The sequence below is a fragment of the Somniosus microcephalus genome, unplaced genomic scaffold (genome assembly GCF_052327205.1).
Source record: "Somniosus microcephalus isolate GS21.2 unplaced genomic scaffold, FLI_Smic_1.0 unresolved_chr3, whole genome shotgun sequence".
Taxonomy (NCBI): Eukaryota; Metazoa; Chordata; class Chondrichthyes; order Squaliformes; family Somniosidae; genus Somniosus; species Somniosus microcephalus.
In genome coordinates this window covers 31,221,938-31,244,461 of record NW_028225181.1, presented here as the reverse complement: position 1 = coordinate 31,244,461, position 22,524 = coordinate 31,221,938, and the positions used below count along the sequence as shown (strand labels likewise).

The following is a 22,524-nucleotide window of genomic DNA, read 5'->3' as shown; positions in this document are numbered from 1 at the left end:
AATTCCCTTTCGAAATCCCTGATGGCAATGACTGGGTCCTCATGATTGTAATGCTATGAAGCATGCAGCACACGACAATGACGAGGGAGACTCGCTCGGGTGAGTACTGCAGGTCACCTACTGATTCTGAAGCTGATATCCTGTTACCAGGATGCAAATGTTCTATATTCAACTCAAGTAAATTTATTGGAGGTGACATTTTACTTAACGAATTTCAGTCTGCTCTCTGCACTGTACATTTGTATAAGATCAGAAGAATGCTGTCTTGATTTAGGAGACTTTTCACCGAATGGACAATGGTCATCAACCTGAAATGTTAACTATGTTTCTCTCGCCACAGATGCTGCCTGACGAACTGATTATTTCCACCATTTTCTGTTTTAATTTCAGATTTACAGTATCCGCATTATTTTGCGTTTGTTTTCACCTAATGCTCGGTATGGTTACTTACAGTGTCACAGGAGCAAATCCTGGCAGAGAACATCCACATCTTTAAATGCTTGAAGTATCCGCTAATCATTCAGTTCCAGTCAGTGTCTCCTTTCACAACCTCTCCAGTTCTGCATCCGTGGCACTGCTTCTGAAGGATTAAGTAGGATTACAAGGATAACTTATACTCTCATAAAATGTTCATTCAGCCAGATGTCAATACATTTATTTCCAATCATTGCTTTCAATTCACAATAGGCTCCCATGCCCGTCTGTCACGGTTCAGTGGATCTGTCAGTGAGACCCAGAGTGATTCTCTATGGCCTCCTGCTGCACTGCAGGATAAACAACCCGAGCTGATTGTAACTGAAGTACTGAGGATAAGGAAATCCTTTCATATCTTCTCATCTAATATTGTATGCACAAGTTGGAACAACAGTTGAAAAAATACAAGGATAAATCTCTGTGTTCAGATATTTTGCAAAAGCATTTGGTTACATTTTGCCTGTTGGATTTCGTCTGATTTTGATGCTGATAAGTGCATTTAGTGGGACATTACCTGGTCAATCATCACTATTTACTTTAATTCAGAATCCATTGTTTGCAATGTTACTTGGCAAAACTTATTTTCAATGAACTACATTTTTAACAAAAATGCGGAATTCTCAATCTTTAAAACATATCTGAAAGCCCAGTTATCTTTATAACTGCAGTGCACTTGTATATATTATCTTATCAATACCATATTACATCCGTACATTTTACATACAATTGCCTGTAATTTATTGTGTGACAAGGTTGCAGTTTCTGTATTTTGCTGTTGCATTCATATTTTGTTCAAAATACAATTGATATTCCAAGCGGGATTTCCTGCTCTGCTTACACAGCGGCAGAAAAGCGAATTGCACTATTCCAAATGCTGACTGATCCCGGGACACGAAGGCGTCCTGAAAGGTTCTGGTCCTTTGTGTCCCTGGTACCTCGGGCAGTGCTTTTGTCTGCTGGGTTAAAGGTAGATCTATCATTTAATCTCTCCTTGATCAAACATCTGTTACTTTTATGTTGTAATTATTCCCATTTAATTTATTGATTCCACAATGAATTTCCGATTATAGTTACAATAAACCCTGTATTCAGCTCCATGGGTAAAATAATTAGATTTTTTAATTGAATGTCGGTAATGAGTTGCAGATTTCAACCCGAATCCCATCAATCTGTTGCTTTTGCTCTCAGCCTGATGTTTCATTTCTGTTTATTTTCCTACCTCACAGTGAACTTAGTGACGATTGTGATCCTGTCTCGGGGAAAGTGCGGTCTCTCCAAATGTGTCACTCGCTACCTGGTGGCCATGGCAGTGGCGGATCTACTGGTCGTTATCCTCGACCTGATATTCAGGCACATTCCGATTGTTTATTGGGGACGGTTTATTTTCCTGGTGAACATCCATGTGTGTAATATCCACGCCGTCCTGCTGTTTGCAGCCACAGACTGTTCTGTCTGGTTCACCGTCACTTTCACCTTCGATCGATTTGTGGCCATTTGCTGCCAGAAGCTGAAAGCTAAATATTGCACTGAGAAAACGGCGGCTGTGGTTCTGGGAACAGTGACTGTGCTGAGCGGTTTAAAGGACATTACTTGGTATTTCATGTTCACAGATCGGTATTGGCTTGTGAACAGCCCCTGGTTTTGTGATATCACAATGGATGTTCTGTATTCACGGGTTTGGGGACCGATCGAGTTCCTTCATTATATTCTCACCCCATGTATCCCCTTTGTGGTGATTTTGCTGTTCAATGCTTTCACCATTAGACAAATTTTATTGGCCAGCAGAGCCCGCAGGAGACTCCGGGGTCCCAGCAGTGGGGAGAGTCCCAGAGACCCAGAGATGGAGAGCCGCAGGAAATCCATCATTTTACTGCTTGTTATCTCCGGCAATTTCATCCTTTTATGGGCAGTGTTGATGGTGTATTCTATATGGTACCGGATGTGGTGGTTGGGGTTTGACTCTGTACTTCTACCTAATTATGTAATGGAGCTGGGATTCATGCTGCAGCTGCTGAGTTGCTGCACAAACACTGGGATTTATGCCGTGACCCAGACTAAGTTCAGAGAGCAGTTGAAAAATGTGGGGAAATATCCCTTTACTCTGTTTGTAAAATACATTAAAGGATGAGAAGAAGAGGAGACTTTGCAGCTGAGAGTTGAGAGCTCCGTGGGCCAGATCTTTTGGCCCCACGCACAAAGATGGCTGCTCTGGCGCACCGCGCAAAGATGGCGGCTCCGGGGCCTGGCACAAAGATGGCAGCTCCGGTGACCTACACAAAGATGGCAGCACAGGCACCCCGCATAAAAATTGTTGTACACGTGCCAAGCACTAAGATGGTAGCCCCTGCGCCCAGCACAAATTTGGTGGCTCCGGAGCACCGTACAAAGTTGGCGGCTCCGGGGTCCGTACAAAATGGCGGCACCCACGCACATCACAAAGATGGTGGCACTGTGCCCAGCACAAAGATTGTGGCTCCTGGGCCCCGCACAATGATGGTGGCACTCGCACGCAGTACAAAGATGTCGGCTCTGGGGACAAGCACAAAGATGGCTTATCCGGGCTGCACTTAAAGGTGGCGGGTCAGCGACCCCACACAATGATTGCGGCTCTGGGACCCCGCACAAAGATGGCAGCTCCAGGGCCCCGCACATTTATGGCAGCTCCGGTGCTCCGCACAAAAATGGCGGCTCCGCCACCCCACACAAAGTTGGTGGCTTCCGGGGCACCGCACAAAGATGGCGGCTCTGGGGTCCGTACAAAGATGGCGGCCCTCACGCGAAGCACAAAACGGCAACACCACACCCAGCACAAAGATGGAGGCTCCGGGGCCCCATACAAAGTTGGCGGCACTAACGTGCACAACAATGATGTCGACTCTGTGGCCCAGCACAAAAACGGCAGCTCTGGGGCTCCGCTCATAGATGGCGATCTGGGTCTCCACACAAAGATGGCAGCACCGGCTCCCCGCACAAAGATGGCGGCTCTGGGGCATTGCACAAAGATGGTGGCACTGGGGCAATGCACAAATATTGCGGCATTCACGCCCCGCACAACGATTTAGCCATTGTGGACTGGAAAGAGCTACTTAAAGGTAAATCAGTGTCAGATCAGTGGGAGGCATTCAAGGACGAGATTCGGAGTTTTCATACCAAACATGTGCCCTGAAAGAAAAAAGGTGGGACTAACAAATCTGGCATCCCCTTGATGTCTAGCGATATGCAGGGTAGGATATAGGAAAAAAGTGAGGTGTATGACAGATACCAAGGGCTAAATACTCCAGAGCCTGTTGAAGAATACAGAAAGTGCAGGGGTGCAATTAAAAATGTATTAGGAAAGCCAAGATAGAGCAAGAAAAATTCTTGGCAAGTAAAATCAAGGAAAACACAAAGATGTTATATAAATATATTAAGAGTAAGTGGATAACTAAAGAAAGGGTAGGGCCTATTAGAGATCATGAGCATAATCTGAGTGTCGAGGCGGGAGATGTTGGTAGGGTTCTTCATGAGTACTTTGCGTCTGTTTTCACAAAGGAGAGAGGCGAAGCAGATATTGCTATGGGGGGAGTGTGAAATATTAGATGCAATAAACATAGTGATGGAGGAAGTATAAAGGGGTTTAGCAGATTTTAAAGCGGATAAACCCAAAGGCCATGATGAAATGTATCCCAGGCTGTTAAGCGAAGCAAAAGAGGAAATAGCAGATGCTCTGACCAACATTTTTCAACCCTCTCTGGCTTCAGGTCTGTTGCCCGAGGACTGGAGGATTGCTAATGTGGTACCCTTATGTTAAAAGGGAGAAAAGAATAGACTGAGTAATTACAGGCCACTCAGCCTAGACTCGGCGATGGGAATATTATTGTAAAGAATTCTGAAGTACAGGATAAATCTTCATTTAGAAAGATACGGATTAATCAATGATAGTCAGCACGGATTTGTTCAGTGAATGGGGTGTCTGACAAACTTGATTGAATTTTTTGAGGAGGTAACAATTAGGGTAGATGAAGGTAGTGCATTTGATGTAGTGTATATGGACTGTAGCGAGGCTTTTGATAAGGCACATGTCAGACTGGTCACGAAGTTAAAAGTCCATGGGATCCAGGTCAAAGTGTCAAGTTGGATTCAAAACTGGATCGGAGACATGAAGCAGTTGATAATGGTTGATGGCTGTTTTTGTGACTGGAAGACTGTTTCTATTGGGTGCCGCAGGGCTCAATACCAAGTCCTTTGCTTTTTGTAGTATTGTGGGATCTTGACTTGAATATAGGGGGTATGATTAAGACGTTTGCAGATGATACTAAAATCGGCTGTGTGGTCAATACTAATGAAGGAAGGTGTAAACTGCAGGAAGATATCAATAAATTGGTCAGGTAGGCAGAACAGTGGCAAATGTAATTCAATCCGGAGAAGTGTGTGTAATGCATTTGCAGAGGGCTAAAAAAGAAAGGGAATACACATTTAATGGTAGGACACTGAGTGGTGTAGAGTAACAAAGGGACGTTGAATCTATTTTCTCTCTACGGATGTTGCCTGGCCTGCTGAGGTTTTCCAGGATTTTCTGTTGTTATTTCCTTTGAAAGACCGATTTAATTATTGGGGGAAACTTCATCACCCAGAGGGTTGTAGGCGTCTGGAGCTCACTGCCTGAATGTGTGGTAGAGGCAGGAACCCTAACCACATTTGAAACGTACTTGGCTGTGCACCTGGGTTGCTGTAACCTGCAGGGCTACGGACCAAGAGCTGAGAAGTGGGATTAGGCTGGATAGCTCTTTGTTGGACAGCGCAGACACGATGGGCCAAAATGGCCTCCTTCCGTGCCGTAACCTTCTATGATTCTATGATTCTAGATGGCGGCTCCCGCGCCCTGCACAAAGAATGCGGCTCTGTGGCCCTGCACAAAGATGGCGGCATAGTGGTACGGCACAAAGATGGTGGCACCAGCGCTCCACACAAACCTGGCTGCTCTGGGGTCCCGCACAATGATGGCAGATCTGAGGACCCGCACAAAATGGTGGCACCCACGCTCTGCACATAAATAGCGGCTCTGGTGCCCAGCACTATTAATGCGGCTCTGCCACTCATCACAAAGATGGCAGCCCTGAGGCACCGCACAATTAATGTGGCTCATGCGCTCCGCACAAAGATGGCAGCTCTGAGGCACTGCATAAAAGATGGAGTGTCTGAGGCCCAGCACAAAGATGTCAGCTCTGGGGCATCCCATAATGATGGCGACAACCACGCCCCGCTAAAGATGGCGGCTCTGTGCCCCCGCGCAAAAATGTTGGATATGTGGAACTGCACAACGAAGTCGGTCCTGGAGACCCGCACAAAAAATAGCGTTTCTGGTGCCACGCGCAAAAGTGGCGGAACATGCGCTACACAATGATGGCATCTCTGGCGCCAAGCACAAAAGTGGCAGAACCCGCACCATGCACAATGATGCCGTTTCTGGCGCCAAGCACAAAAGTGGTGGAACCCACGCCACGCCCAATGATGGCGTCTCTTGCGCCAAGCACAAAATGGCGGAACCTGCGCCATGCACAATGATGGCGTCTCTGCCCCCCCCCAACACCCAGCAGAAAGATGGTGGCTCTGGGGCACCGCACAAAGATGGCGGATCTGGTGCCCAGCTTGAAGATCGCGGCTCTGCAGGCCCCGCAAAATGTTGGCGGCTCTGGGGCCCCTAACACAGATAGCAGCTCTGGGGCCTGGCACAAAGAATGCGGCTCTGGGGCCCCACACTAAAACGGCGACTCTCGGGATCCATGCAAAAATGGTGGCTGTCAGTTGGAGCATTTCCCTGGTGGTGGGAGGCGAGTGTCCGGAGGGCAGCAGCTGGAGTCCAGGATACTGTGAGAGTGGTCGGTGAGGTGGAGCAGCCCGGCCCGGCCCACAGTAGGCTGAGCAGCACAGCCCGGCGATGAGGGGGCATGGCACGAGAAATTTATTTATCATTATAGTCCTTTATAATGCTTTAAATTCATTACACCACTTTACATATATTTTCTAACCATTTATACGTAATTATGACTATTAATAAAACATTATGACGCTTTTTAAATCATTATGACACTTAATAAATCATTTTTATAATTCATTCTTGGGATTTGGGCATTACTGACAAGGCCAGCAATTAATGGCCATCCCTAATTGCCCTTGAGAAGGTGGTGATGAGTTGCCTGAGACTAGTCTTTCTGGGCCATTTCAGAGGCAACCACATTGCAGTGATTCTGAAGTCACCTTTCAGCAAGACCGAGTAAGGACGGCAGATTTCATTCCCTAAAGGCCATTAGTGAACCAGATGCTTTTATTACAACAATCCGCTACTTTCATTGCCACCATTGTTGACACTAGCTTTTTGTTCCAGATCTGTTTAATAAATTGAATTCAATTTCCCCAGCTGATGGGATTTGAATTGTGGATCATTTAGTCCACAAATCCGGTGTACTCGTCCCGCAGGTTAACCACTGTGCTACCGTACCCTTCAAATACCTTGCTGTTCCTTCATCGTCACTGGGGCAAAAGCCTGAAATTCCTTCCAGTATTGTGGGAGCACCTTCACCACAGGGACTGCAGCATCTCAAGATGAAGGCCCACCATTTTCTCATGGGTAACTAGGGATGGGCAAGAGAATCCAGCCTTGACAACACTACACATTTCCTAAGAACAAATACATAGAAAAAAAAAGAATTAAAAACAATGAGTTTATAATTCATTGATTGAAACCAGACCTGTGATCAGATTGATCGTCAAATACATTGAACAAATTATCAACACCACTTGGATCACCAATTCTATGGTTGTATGATTGATACTACTCACACTTTCCCAATGTTCCTATCCTTACAAAAGTTGCTTGATAAATTATCACATTTTACCAAAATTGAAGCCCATGGGTTTAAAATGGCAGTGACAACATTGAGTGGTGTGGGGTATATCAATATGTAAGAGAAGATTAAAGTGAGGGATGCATCAGAATGTTACAGTGAGGGGGTTGGGCTACTTCAGAGTGTTAAAGTGAGTGTTGTGGAGTACATCAGTGTTACTGTGAGGTGTGTGGGGTATATCAGAGAGTTCCAGTGAGTCGTGTGGGGTTTATTAGCGTGTTGCAGTGAGGTCTGTGTGCTTTATCAGAGTGTTACAGTGAAGTGTGTGGGGTATATCAGAGTATTAAAGTGAGAGGTATCAGGTAAATCACAGTATTACAGCGAGGATGTGGGGTATATCAGTGTGTTGCAGTGAGGGGTGTGTGGTATATTAGAGTATTACTGTGAGAGGTGTGGTGTACATCAGAGTGTTACAGTGATGGGTGTGGTTGTTACTGTGATGCTTGTTGGTATATCAAAGTGTTACAGCGAGGTATGTGGGGTATATCAGAGTGTTACAGTGAGGTGCGGGGGTATATCGGTCTGTTAAAGTGAGAGGTTTGGAATATGTAAGAGAGGATTAAAGTGATGGGTATATCTGAGTGTAAAATGAATGCTGTGGGGTATATCAGGGTATTACACTGAGGGCTGTGGGATATATCAGAGTATTACTGTGAGAGCTGCTGGGTATATCAGAGTGTTACAGTGAGGGGTGTGGGGTACATCTGTGCTTCAGTGAGGGGTGTGGGTATATCAGTGTGTTACGGTTAGGGGAGTGGCATATATTAGAGAGTTACCGTGTGGGGTGTGTGGTATATCTGTGTGTTACAGTGAGGGGTGTGTGGGGTACATCAGAGTGATTTAGTCAGTGTAACGGGTTTAATCAGAGTGCTACAGTGAGGGTTGTGGAGTATATCAGTGCTTCAGTGAGGGGTGTGTGTATATCAGTGTGCTACATTTAGGGGAGTGGCATATATCGGAGATTTACCATGTGGAGTGTATGTATATCAGTATGTTACAGTTAGGGGAGTGGCATATATCACAGAGTTACCGTGTGGAGTGTGTGGTATATCGGTGTGTTACAGTGAGGCGTGTGTGGGGTATATCAGAGTGCTTTAGACAGGGTAATTGGTTTATATCAGAGTGCGACAGTGAGGGGTGCGGGGTATATCATAGCGTTACCATGAGGGGTGTGGGTTATATCAAAGTGTTATATTGAGGTGTATCGGGAATATCAGAGTTTTACAGCGAGGGGCATGGAGTGTATCACAGTGTTACACCGAGGCGTGTGGGGTAGACCAGTTTTACAGACAGGTGTGTTTGTTATATCAGCCTGTTAAAGCAAGGGTTATGGAGTATATCAGAGAGTGTTACAGTGGGGGGCGTTGGATGTAACAGTGTGCTACAGTGAGAGGTTTGGGGTATGTTAGAGAGGGTGACGGTCAGGAGTGTGGTGTGTATCAGAGTGTTAGTGAGGGCCGTGTTATATATCAGAGTTTTACAGTGATGGGCGTGTGGTGCATCAGATAGTTACACTGAGGGGTGTGGGGTATATCAGAGTGTTACAGTGAGGTGTTTGGCTTATATCAGACAGATATATTGAGGGTGTGGTGTATATCTGATTATTATAGTGATGGGTGTGGGTTATATCAGAATTTTACATTGAGGGATGTGGGTTTTATCATTAAATTGTTACAGTGAGGGGTGTTCGGCAGCTCAGTGGGTTACAGTGAGAGGATTGTGATATGGAATAGAGTGGCGTATATCTGAGTGTTGCAGTGTGCAGTGTGGCTATATCAGAGTGCAGTGAGCTATACCAGAGTGTTAGAGTGAGGGGTGTGGGGTATATCCGAGTATTACAATGACGAGTGATGGTTATATCAAAGTTTTACATTGAGGGGTGTCGGGCATATCAAAGTGTTAAAGTGAGGTGAGTGGGGCATATCGGTCTGTTACAGTGAGCGATTTGGAATATGTAAGAGATGATTAAAGTCAGGGGTATATCACACTGTTACAGTGAGGGCTGTGGGGTACATCACACTGTTACAGTGAGGGGTGTGGGATATATCACAGTTTTGCAGTGAGGGGTGTGGAATATATCAGAGTGCTACAGTGAGGGGTGTGGGATATATCAGAGTGTGACAATGAGCAGTGTTGGGTTAACTCAGGGTGTTACAGTGAGGGTTATGGAGTATATCAGAGTGTTATAGTGAGGGGTGTGTTTTATATCAGTGTTACAGTCAGGGCTGTGGTGTATATTAGAGTGTTACAATGAGGGGTGTGGGGTACATCAGAGTGTTAAAGTGAGGGGTGTGGGTTATATCAGTGTTACAATGAGGGGTGTGGGGTATATCAGATTGTTAATGTGAGGGGTTGGGATATCTCAGTGTGTTACAGTGACAGGTCTGGTGTACATCAGCGAGTGTAACAATGAGGGGTGTGAGGTATATCAGAATTTTACAATGAGTGGTATGCGGTATATGATATTGTTGTAGTGATGGGTTTGTGTTATAGCAGACTGTATCAGTGAGGGGATGGGGTGTATCATCAGAGCGTTGCAATAAGGGGTGTGATATATTTCAGTGTGTTACAGTGTGAGGTTTGTGGTATTTAAGAGAGTTAGGTGTATCTGAATGTTTCAGTGAGGGGTGCTGGGTATATCAGAGTGTAGTGAGGTATACTGGAATGTTAGAGTGAGGGTTGTGGGGTATATCAGAGTGTTACAGTGAACAGTGTGGCTTATATCATAGCGTTACATTGACGGTTGTGGGGTATGTCAGCGTGGTAAAGTGAGCTGAGTGGTATATATCGGACTGTTACATTGAGATGTTTGGGATATGTAAGAGAGGATTAAAGAGAGGGCTATATTAGACTGCTAAAGTGAATGGTGAGGGGTATGTCAGAGTGTTACAGCGAGGGGTGTGGTGTATATCAGTGTGTTACAGTGAGGTGAGTGGAGCATTACTCTGTATCTAATCCATGTGTACCTGCCTTTTCCAATGAAAGATCAATGACCTGAAACGATAACTCTGTTCCTCTCTCCACATATGCTGCCTGACCTGCTGAGTATTTCCAATATTTTCTGTTTTTACTTCAGATTTCCAGCATCCGCAGTATTTAGCTTTTATGCGCCTGTCTGGAATTGTTTGATGGGAGCTTTAAGAACATAAGAAAATAAGAAATAGGAGCAGGAGTTGGCAATTTGGCCCATCGAGCCTACTCCTCCATTCTATATGATCATGGCTAATCTTCTACCTCATCTCCACTTTCTTGCACTATCCCCTCATCCCTTGATTCCCTCAATATTCAAAAATCTATCGATCTCTGTCTTGAATATACTCAATGGCTGAGTCTCTACAGCCCTCTGTGCTAGAGAAATGCAAAGATTCACCAACCTCTGAGTGAAGACATTTCTCCTCATCTCAGCCCTTATTTGGAAATGTGTCCCCTGGTTCGAGCCAGGAGACACATCCTCCCTGCGTCTACCGTTCAGTTATTCTTGTACAGGGACACACAGGCCCCTCTGAACACCAAGATTTCCCAATCTCGCACCATTTAATAAATAATCTGGTTTTCTGTTTTTCCTACCAAATTGCATAACCTCAAATTTCTCTGCATTTTATTCCATCCACGTAAGTTATTAGAATATTAATCACAATGCAACCAGACAATCAACAAATATAAAGTGTTGTAGTTCTTTAATTCGCATTATTAAAAAGAACTGTACAAAATGGGAAGCCGTATTTTCAACTTCAATGACTTCTATTAATAAATGTGGTCTTCTTTAACCAGCACACCATCCATGTAACATGTCAGAAATGCATCACTTAGTCACAAGTGCAGAAAAACACATACACAATTTGCGTCACTGAATTATAGACAAAACGCAGGAAGGGGCTATGTCTTAACAGAAATAAACATTTCTCTTTTTTCCTGGACAGGAGAAGCAGTCAGACTGAATTGGAGAACTTTACTAATATGTTGACGTAAAGATATATAATTTACCAATTTCGCTTCTGTAACGTCCGTGTGTAATTGAGACATGGACTGCAGAAGTTGGTTATAACAGGTGTTTACTGAATGGAGACAAAACTGGAACTACTCTACAAAGTTACTTCACAGGCTTTTATACATGGGTGGTCACTACTGGTACTGCAGTTTACAGGGGCTGCAGAACATAGTTCCTTCTTCAAGGTACATACACAATTCCTCCCCTTTTAGCTAAACAGTACATAACATTCGATTAATAATTAAGTAACATATTTACAATTACAGTTGCTATATACATTAGCTGAAGTTAATCAATTATAATTTCAAGCTTTGAGGAGGCTTCCTGATTCTGTCCGGATAACGCCTCTTTGGGGTATCAGGTTCTTCTGGCAAAGTTGATTCGGGATCAACGTCGTTGTTTGGTTCGTCTGCTTCCAATATCACCGATTCTGAGGTAGATGCAATAGGTACTTCGGTTTCATCACCAGGTGTATAGGATCGTGGTGTAGATTTGACGATTTCCAGTGACTCTAGAATCTGGTCAGCATTGAGTCTTACAATGCTCTCTCCAACGTCCACGGTATACATTAGAGGTCTTTGCCATGTGCAGATCGTTCCTGGCTGCCATTTCTCTGTGTGGTAGTCCCGGGCCAAAACTGGTTGATCTATCTTAAAACTCCTGGTTGGCCTTTCATTCATATTCTGAAACTGCCTGTTCTCCACATCTCTTCTGATGTTTGGCTTAACCAAATCCAAGCGGCATCTTAGTCTTCGATTGAAGAACATCATGGCTGGAGTTTGGTTGGTAAACGCATGTGTCGCTTTCTGGTAGGCAAACAAGAAGTTATCCACCTTGTGTTGTAGGGGTATGTCTTCATTACACATTTCCTTGATAGCCTTCTTGAATGTTTGAACGAACCTCTCAGCCAATCCATTGGTGGCTGGATGATATGTGGCGGATGTGTAATGCTTAATACCATTGTTCTTTAAGAACCTCCGGAACTCTTCAGACACAAACTGTGGTCCATTGTCGGAGCAAATCTGTTCAGGCAGCCCATTTCTGGCGAATATGGTTCATAAGACTGTAATAGTTTTTTCTGTGGTGGTTGAGGGCATTTTTATTACCTCTGGCCACTTTGAATGTGCATCCACCGCAATTAAAAACATCGAGTCATTAACTGGACCAGCAAAATCAATGTGTACCCTTTGCCATGGAGATGAGGGCCACTCCCATGGATGTAGAGGGGCTTGTGGTGGGGCGTTTTGGACATTCTGGCATCCTGTACAGCTCTTGGTCATCTCTTCGATTTCTCTATCGATTCCCGGCCACCACACAAACGCTCTGGCTAAGTTCTTCATTTTTACCCCTTCCAGATGACCCTGATGAAGCTCATTGAGCACTCTATCCTTCAATTTGGGTGGAATTACTACTCTGGATCCACACATCAAGGTTCCTCGGCACACTGACAGCTGTTCTCTTCTCGGCGAGAATGCTGGCAACAGTGGTTCGCCATGTGCTGGCCATCCCTTCACCGTTAAATCATTGACCCTGGAGAGTGTCGGGTCATTTCGTGTTTCCTTTTCTATGTTTGCATTCGTCACATGTAGACATTGGACTATGTTTGAGTGGAATATCTCCACAGGATCCACTGCAGGTTCTTCTTCCACCGTCGGCAACGTTTGGCACGACAATCCATCAGCATTCCCATACTGTTTAGTTCCTTTGTACTCGATGTCATATTGGTGTGCCTCTAGGAAAAGGGACCACCTCTGTAGCCGTTGTGCTGTCATTACAGGACGCCCTTCTGAGGGTTGAAAATGGAGACAAGAGGTTGATGATCAGTTAGTAGAGTAAATTTCTGTCCGTGCAGGTAGTGATTGAACTTCTTCACCCCCCACACCAGGCTGAGGGTCTCTGTCAATCGGCGTAGTTAACGAGCGTGATGCAAACGCTATCGGCCTCTCTGAACCATCAAGTGATTTATGTGACAGTACCGCTCCAACGCCGTCGGGAGACGCATCACACGCCAGTCTTATCGGTAGTGATGGGTTGTAGTGAGCCAATACTTCTCTTGAAGTGATCAGGCCTTTGCACTTCTGAAAGGCCCGCTTACATTCGTCGCTCCATTTCCATGCTACTCCAGTTTGTAGCAGGGCGTTCAGTGGGTGCAGAATTGTGGACAAAATCGGCAAAAACTTATGGTAGTAATTCACCAATCTGAGGAATGACCTCAGTTGCGACATATTTTCAGGCGCTGGAGCCTTAACTACCGCTTCAATTTTGTCAGGGGACTTATGTAACCCCTCTTCATCAATCACGTGGCCACAGTGCGATATTTGTTTCTTAAAAAACTCGCAATTGGGGCGATTGGCTCGTAGCCCATGTTCTCTTAGTCTAGTGAGCATCTACTCTCGGTTGGCAAGGTGTTCACTATCATTTTCACCCGTCACAAGGATGTCATCCAAGTAACACAGTCCCCGGAATCCCTTGCAGGACTTGTTCCATCGCTCTTTGCCATATAGTCGGAGCTGATGCAACTCCGAATACCAGTCGATTATACTGGTAAAGACCTTTGTGAGTGTTTATCTTGAGATATTTCCTAGAGGATTCTTCAACCTCCATCTGCAAATATGCTTGCGCTAGGTCAATTTTTGTAAAACGTTTCCCTCCAGATAGTGAGGCGAAAATATCTTCTATCCTCGGAAGAGGATACTGTACTGTGTGAAGGAGTGGGTTCACAGTCACCTTGAAGTCCCCACAGATGCGAACCTTCCTTGGCTCCTCAGACTTAATGCTTAACGTTTTCTTCATTACAGGAACGATGAGTGTCGCCCACTCTCTCCAGTCCACCTTAATTAACACACCTGCATTCTCCAGATTCTCCAGCTCTGCCTCGATGGCTGGGCGAATTGCATACGGTACCGGTCTTGCTTTGAAAAACTTGGCAATTGCATTCTCTTCTATTTTTATCGAGGCGGTTACGCCTTTAAGAGTTCCCAGTTCTTGTTGAAATACCTCTTTAGCGTTAGCCAAGATTTTTGACAATCGTCCAGGTGTGACGTCGTCATCCTTTATACCAGCCACCGTCAGTGCCTGAATGGAGTGCCAGTCTAAACTTATCTTTCTGATCCATTCACGTCCCAATAACGGTGGTCCACCATCTTGCAATATGTACAGATACAATTTCTGTGTTTCCTTGCCGTTGTATTTGACAGGCACCCTTATTTTCCCTCTGGGGTATACTTTCTGCCCCGTATATGTCTTCAAGACAATGGATGTGTCTTTCAAGGGTATGTGTGAGCATAGCCGCTCGTAGTCTCATCGATTCATGATGGTCAGGGCTGATCCTGTATCCAATTCCATTTTGACTTGGGACCCTGCTATCGTGAGGGTGACCCAAATGGTTCGGTGATCCTCTTTTGTGATTACGTTGTGTAGTTTGAGACAGCTTAGTCTCGTGTTCCCGGATTCACTATCGCTCTTCTGGTCCTCGGAACTACTGTCCGTCATCTTTTGTACTTTCCTGTACTTTTCCTTAGTAGTCTTTTTGTTGTCGTTAGTCTTCTTCCCGGACCTGCAAACTCGTGCAATGTGTCCCATACTTCCGCATTGCCTGCATGTTTTGTCCTTGGACCAGCAGTCCTTCTGGTCATGGGTTGTTCTGCCGCAGCGATACCCTTTTTCAAATCCCCGTGTCATTTCATGGGTGCCGTATTCCTGTGGCTTTTGCTGTATTTCCGCAGCTCCCCTTGCTGCTGCTTCATACGATACTGCCATGCTGAAAGCCTTATCTAGCGTCAGCTCTTTCTCTGAGAGTAACCTCTTCTGGGTTCCTTCACTCAGGAGTCCACAGACAAATTTGTCCCGTAGGGTATCTGCCAGTCCTGCTCCGAACTGGCAGTGCTTTGATAGCTTGCTTAGTTCCGTAAGGTAATCAGCATTGCTCTCATCTTTATGCTGATTTCTCTTGTGGAATTTTAATCTTTCTGCTATCAGCAGCGGTGCAGGATTTAGGTGTTCCTGTAGGATATCAACAATTTCGTTAAAATTCTTCGCCATCGGTTTGACTGGACTGATCAGGTTCCGCAATAGGCCGTACTTTCTTGTGCCCATTAAGTTTAGTAGTACCAATGCCTTTTCTCATCGGCTACTTCATTTGCCTTGCAATATACTTCAACTCTTTCCACATACGTGGTCCAGTCTTCTATTGCATTATCGAAGGCAGTGATATTGCCAGTCTTCAGCATCTTGGAGATCTAAGATGGCGCCTCCCGCACTTTGCCTTCTTCCCCGATTGAACAAAATGGTGCCTCCCGCGCTTTGCCTTCTTCCCCGTTGGATTAAGATGGCGCCTCCCGCGTTTTCTGTCTTTGCCGCTGCTGCTAGCGCTGTTGCTGGCGTTTTTATGCCTTGATGGCGATGCCCTATGGTCTTCGCGCACTTCCCCCCCGCACTGCTGCCAACGCCGCTCTTCGCGGTCCCCATGGCAAACTGCAGCTCCTCACGGCGTTCTGCACTTCTAATTTCTTTTATTTTAATTACTGTTCCCGTCGTCAGAGCAGACCGTATGGGACACTTTCCTCCCTCTTCTCGGGTCTGTACGCTGCCCGGCTTCGTAGCACCGGCTGCGCCCTGTGTTCTCCACCCTCTCTCTCCTCTTCCCGACAATGCTGCTCAGCCCCGTTGAAAAGCCACCCGATCGAGCTCTAGCCCGCCGCAGCCCAGGAAGGATCAGTGTGCTACCTGCCACCAGCCCGATTAGCTGGAACACCATAGACTGGATAACCAAGCCCAGCTCTCAACAGCCTCTCCTGCAAATTTTCGAATTCGATGAATCAGAGGGCGGTTGCCCACAGTCGACGCCCGTTTCCGCTGTTTTTTTTTCTTTTTGGATTTCTTCCTTCTGGCTTCGACCTCTAACAACTTCGCTTCAGGGATGGATCCCCATGAGGTGGTGCAGAACTATAGATAAGTTCGGATCTGTTCGTCGCCAGTGTAACGTCCGTGTGTAATTGAGACACGGACTGCAGAAGTTGATTATAACAGGTGTTTACTAAATGGAGACAAAACTGGAACTACTATACAAAGTTACTTCACAGGCTTATATACAGGGGTGGTCACTACTGGTACTGCAGTATACAGGGGCTGCAGAATATAGTTCCTTCTTCAAGGTACATACACTACAGCTTCTAATTTTTATTCTCAAACATTCCCCACGATATTATTCCCTGCTCTTATCACGAAAAGTGCTGCATTATTTTATGCACTTCGCAATTAACAGCGGGAAACAAACTTCATTCTACGCAAAATGTTTAATCTTCTATATCAAACATTAAAACCAAATCGAATTGCACGTTATAAGTTTAATAAAAGTATTTTCTGTGTCTTTCTCAATAAACAGAGTGGTTTCCTCTAATGTAGCTTCATACATCAGTACATAACTCTTCATTATATTAACACTTTCCTAAACGTTTAAGAGGAAATCTATATTTACATTATTGCTGTGACTTGTTAGGACTATAGAAGCAAAGGCAAAAAAAAAGGTTTGTGTTTTTCCCTATTCTGGGTCTCTTCCGAAATATCTTAATGTTATATTTTTAAAATTCATTAAAAAGTAACATGTTATTCCTACAAATCCTGCCATGCCCTCCACCTCCTCAACACCATTGTTTCATGCTTGTGAAAATCTACCTTCCTCGCTCGATCGCTCAAAATCAAATATCGAGAATTTTCAATTTTAAAATATTTTAAGCATTTCAGAGCCTCTTTTTAAGCATTTGGCATCAAGACCTGGTTCAAACTTGTTTAGATGAGGGGAAAAATTATTTTTGCTTCTGTTTCTTCCAAAATCATATTCAAAGCTTAGGGGGAAAAATGTTTTTAATACACAATTTTTGTGAAAATTTCATTAAAAATCGTTAAATTCTTTCAAGTCTCGTTGCAGCTTTGACAGAAGAAGTTGCTCCAAGTTTCTCTTCCCCCCTTCAATGCTGTCGTTAAAAATACAACAAAATAAATAAAATGAAGTCTAAATCCAACGGAGCTCAAATCAGAAAGTGAATAATGTGGTTAAACTTGCTTAGAAGGTGGCGAGGTTATCTCTCCCCAGCCTTGGAGACGAGTAGTGATCACGGCTGTATTTGCCCTAGGAGTGTTTGACTGGGGCAATGTAGAGAGAGCTTCACTCTTTATCTAATACGTACTGTCCTTGCCCTGAGAATGTTTGATGGAACAGTGCAGATGGAGATTTACTTTGCATCCAGGTTGATTGGGTATTGGGCCCCTCCGCCCACTCCAGCTCACTGTGCGGCCTGTGGATTTAAGTGCGCAGGACCTTACAGATTGCGAAGTGGCCGAGAACGTTCCAGGGGACATTACTCAGCAGGTCAGGCAGCATCTGTGGAGAGAGAAACAGAGTCAATGTTTCAGGTCGATGACCTTTCATCAGAATTGGAAAATGTTACAGATGTAACAGATTTTAAGCAACTACAGAGGCAGGGAAAGCGGGGATGTGAGGCAAGAACAAAAGGGAAGGCCTATGCTGTACCTGCCCTGGGTGTATTTGGTGGGATTGTGTAGCGGGAGCTTTACCCGTGCTGTACTTGCCTTGGGAGAATTTGATGGCACAGTGCAGAGCGAGATTTACCCGATACAAAGCAGGTGCTGCACCTGCCGTGGAAATGTTTGATGAGGCAGTGCAGAAGTAGCTTTAGCCTGTATCTAACCCATGCTGCAGCTGCTCGTGGAGTATTTGATGGGGCAGTGTAGAAGGAACTTTAATCTCTTACATTACATAGTATTTGCAGCACAGACACAGGCCATTCGGCCCAACAGGTCCATGCCGGTGTTTATGCTCCACACCAGTCTCTTCCCACCCTACTTCATCTCACATCTTTCTAATCCTTTCTCCCTCATGTACTTATCCAGCTTCACCAAAATGCATCTATGTTATTCACCTCAGCCACCCCATGTGGCAGCTAGTTCCACTCTCTCATCACTCTCTCGGTAAAGATGTTTCTCCTGATTTCCTTCTTAGCTTAATTAGTGACTATCTTATGTTGATGGACATCAAATAATCAAACCCCTGCACCTGCCCTGGGAGTGTTTGATGTGACAGTGTAGACGGAGTTTTATTCTGTATCTAACCTGTGCTGCACCTGCCCTGGGTGTGTTTGATGGGCAGTGTAGAGGGAGCATTACTCTGTATCTAACCCGTGCTGCACCCGCCCTGGGAGTGTTTGATGGGACAGTGTAGAGGGAGCTTTACTCAGTATCTAACCCATACTGTACCTGCCCTGGGAGTGATTGATGGGACAGTGTAGTGGGAGCTTTACTCTGTATCTAACCCATACTGTACCTGCCCTGGGAGTGTTGATGGGACAATGTAGACGGAGCTTTACTCTGTATCTAATCCGTGCTCTACCTGCCCTGGGAATGTTTGATGGGACAGTGTAGAGGGAGCTTTACTCTGTATCTAACCCGTGCTGTACCTGCCCTGGGAGTGTCTGATGGGACAGTGTAGTGGGAGCTTTACTCTGTATCTAACCCGTGCTGTACCTGCCCTAAGAGTGCTTAATGGGTCAGTGTAGAGGGAGCTTTACTCTGTATGAAACCTGTGCTGTACCAGCCCTGGGAGTATTTGATGGGACAGTGTTGTGCGAACTTTACTCTGTATCTAATGCGTGCTGTACCCCTCCTGGGTTAGCTTGATGGACCAGTGTAGATGGAGCTTTACTCTGTATCTAACCCGTGCTGTACCTGCCCTTGGAGTGTTTGATGGGACAGTGTAGAGGGAGCTTTGCTCTGTATCTAACCCTTGCTGTACCCGTCCTGGGAGTGTTTGATGAGACAGTGCAGAGGGAGCTTTTCTCTGTATCTAACCCGTGCTGTACATGCCCTAGGAGAGGGTGATGTGACAGTGTACAGTGACATTTACTCGGAATCTATCCCATGCTATACCTGCCCTGGGAGTGTTTAATGAGAGAGCAAAGGAAGTTTTACTCTTTATCTATCTGTTGGTAGTCCTGACCTGGGAATGTTTGATGGGCACCATGAAGAGCGAGATTCAATCTGTATCTAACCTGTGTTGTATCTGCCTGTGAGTGTTATCCACCCCGGCTGTTACTCCCCCCAGCTGTAAACCCCCTCTCTGCTGTTGTTCCCCCACATCTAACTCCTCCGCTCCCTGTGAATTGCACCTTTTTATACCCCCTGTTATTTCCTCCCATCTGCTGTCTAATCAGTTATCTCCATCCACCCTGTATAATACCCCTCGTATTCATGCCCTGTATAATGCCCCTGTGGTACACTATTCCACACTGCTGTATAATACACATGTGCACTTAAACGCTGTGACAACTCCCCTGTATCCTATACCACTGTGAAAACTCCTCTCTATACTATAGCCCTGTGACACGCCCTGTATACTAAACACCAGTGACACACACCTCTGTAAACCATAACTCCGTGAATTCCCCTGTACACTATACACCCGTGATAGCCCCCTGCATAATATACCCCGTGACACTCCCTGTACAATGTGCACCTGCAATATCACTCCTTTACACTATACCCCTCTGACACCCCCCTATATAGTACAACCCTGTGACACACAAGCCAGTATACTATACCCACGTGACAACACCCTGTGTACAATACTCCTGTGACAATCTCCTGTATATTATACCCCTGTGCCACACCCCTGTAAACTTTATGCCTGTGACGCACCCTGTATAATATAAACCTGTGACACCCCCCGATGTATACTATACCCCTGCGATACCCCATGTATAAAATACCCCTGTGAAACACCCCTGTATACTATGACCCTGTGACACCCCCCTGTATAATATAAAACTGCGACACGCACCTGCATAATACACCCCCGTGACACACCCCGTATACTATACCACCGTGATGCCCCCTGTAAACTATATCCCTGTGATAGCCCCTGTATACAATAACCCTGTTATATTCCCCTTGTGTGCTATACCCCTGTGACACCTCCTGTATACTATACCCTTGTGACACCACGCTGTATACTAAACCCCTATCATACCCCTCCATATTATACCCCTGTGACACAGCCCTCTATATTATACACATGCGGCACAGCCCCTGCATATTATACCCCATCCCATTCCCCCTGTATACTATACCCCCGTGACACACCCCGTATACTATACCACCGTGATGCCCCCTGTAAACTATATCCCTGTGATAGCCCCTGTATACAATAACCCTGTTATATTCCCCTTGTGTGCTATACCCCTGTGACACCTCCTGTATACTATACCCTTGTGACACCACGCTGTATACTAAACCCCTAACATACCCCTCCATATTATACACCTGTGACACAGCCCTCTATATTATACACATGCAGCACAGCCCCTGCATATTATACCCCATCCCATTCCCCCTGTATACTATACCCCCGTGACACACCACTGTATACTATACCTCCCTGATGCCCCCTGTAATCTATAACCCTGTGATACCCCCTGTGTACAATACCCCTGTTACAATCCCCTTGTGTGCTATACACCTGTGACACCTCCTGTATACAATACCCTTGTGACACTCCCCTGTATACTATACACCCGTGGCACCCCCATATACTATAACCCCATGACACCCACCTGTATACTATACCCCCATGACAACCCCTGTATACTGTACCCCTGTGACACCCCCCTCTATTCTATACCCCCGTGGCACCCCTGTTTAATATACCCCCGTGACATCCCCCTGTATATAATAACCCATTAGAACTCGCTGTATACTATACCCTTGGGACAGCCCCCCTGTATACTGTACCCCTGTGACAGCCCCCTGTAAAGTATACCGCTATGACACACGCTGTATACTATAATCCTGTGGCACCCCCCTGAATACTATACCCACATGATACCCCCTGTACACGCCCCCTCTATACTACACCCCTGTGACACACCCCTGCAAACTATAACCATGTGACACCCCCCCTCTATAATATAGTGTCATATAGTCATAGACTCATAGAGTTATTCAGCACAGAAAGATGCCCTTCGGCCGATCATGTCTGCACCGGCCATCAAGCCCTGTCTATTCTAATCCCATTTTCCAGCACGTGGTCCGCAGCCTTGTATGCTATGGTGGCTCAAGTGCTCATCTAAATGCTTCATGAATGTTCTGAGGGCTCCTGCATCTACCACTCTTTCAGGCAGTGAGTTCCAGATTCCAACTACCTTCTGGGTGAAAAGGTTTTCCCTCAGATCCCCTCTAAACCTCCTGCCCCTTACTTGACACTATGCCTCCCTGATTATTGACCCCTCTACTAAGGGTAAAGGTTCCTTTCATTCTTCCCGATCTATGCCCCTCATAATTTTGCACACCTCAATCAGGCCCCCCCTCAGCCTTCTCTGTTCTAAGGAAAACTAGCCCAGCCTGTCCAGTCTCTCTTCATAGCTGAAGCGCTCCAGCCCAGGCAACTTCCTGGTGAATCTCCTCTGCACCCTCTCCAATGCAATCACATCCTCCTTTAGTGTGGCGACCAGAACTGCACACAGTATTCCAGCTATGGCCGAACTAGCGTTTTGTACAGCTCCATCATAACCTCCCTACTCTTATATTCTGTGCCTTGGCTAATCAAAGCAATTATCCAATTTGCCTTTTTAACCAACTTATCCACCTGTCCTGCTGCATTCAGGGAAACATGTACATATAAAGCAAGGTCCCTCTGACCCTCTGTACTTCCTAGGGTCCTACCCTTGCCTTGCTTTTCCTCCCAAAATGCATCACCTCACACTTTTCAGGGTTAAATTCCATTTGCCACTGTTCTGCCCATCTGAACAACCCTGTAGCCTGAGGTTTCCCTCCTCACTATTCAACACTCCACCAATTTTCGTGTCATCTGCGAACTTACTGATCATACGTCCTACATTCATATCTAAATCTAAATCATTAATGTGCACTACAAACAGCAAAGGACACAGAACCGATCCCTGCGGTACACCACTGGACATCAGGCTTCCAGTCAAATAAACAACCTTCGACAATCACCCTCTGCCTCCTGCCACTGTACCAATTTTGGATCCAATGTGCCAAATTGCCTTTGATCCCATGGGCTCTTTCCTTCTTGAACAGTCTCCCATGTGGGACTTTGTCAAAAGCCATACTAAAGACCTTGTAGACTACATCAAAGGCACTACCCTC

The 22,524-nt window shown here is 45.6% G+C and overlaps 1 protein-coding gene across 1 annotated transcript; it reads left to right on the top strand.

Annotated features, from left to right (window-relative positions):
- Positions 1–1,703: 1,703 nt before the first annotated feature.
- LOC147091347 (G protein-coupled receptor 142-like) lies at positions 1,704–2,731 on the top strand. The gene has a single exon (XM_085976540.1). The coding sequence runs from the start codon at positions 1,778–1,780 to the stop codon at positions 2,600–2,602; it is 825 nt and encodes a 274-aa protein (XP_085832666.1). The 5' UTR covers positions 1,704–1,777; the 3' UTR covers positions 2,603–2,731.
- The last annotated feature ends 19,793 nt before the right edge of the window (positions 2,732–22,524 follow it).

What these genes read in the sequence shown, in the direction of transcription:
- LOC147091347 (XM_085976540.1), top strand. Translation starts at nt 1,778, where the DNA reads ATGGCAGTGGCGGATCTACTGGTCGTTATCCTCGACCTGATATTCAGG.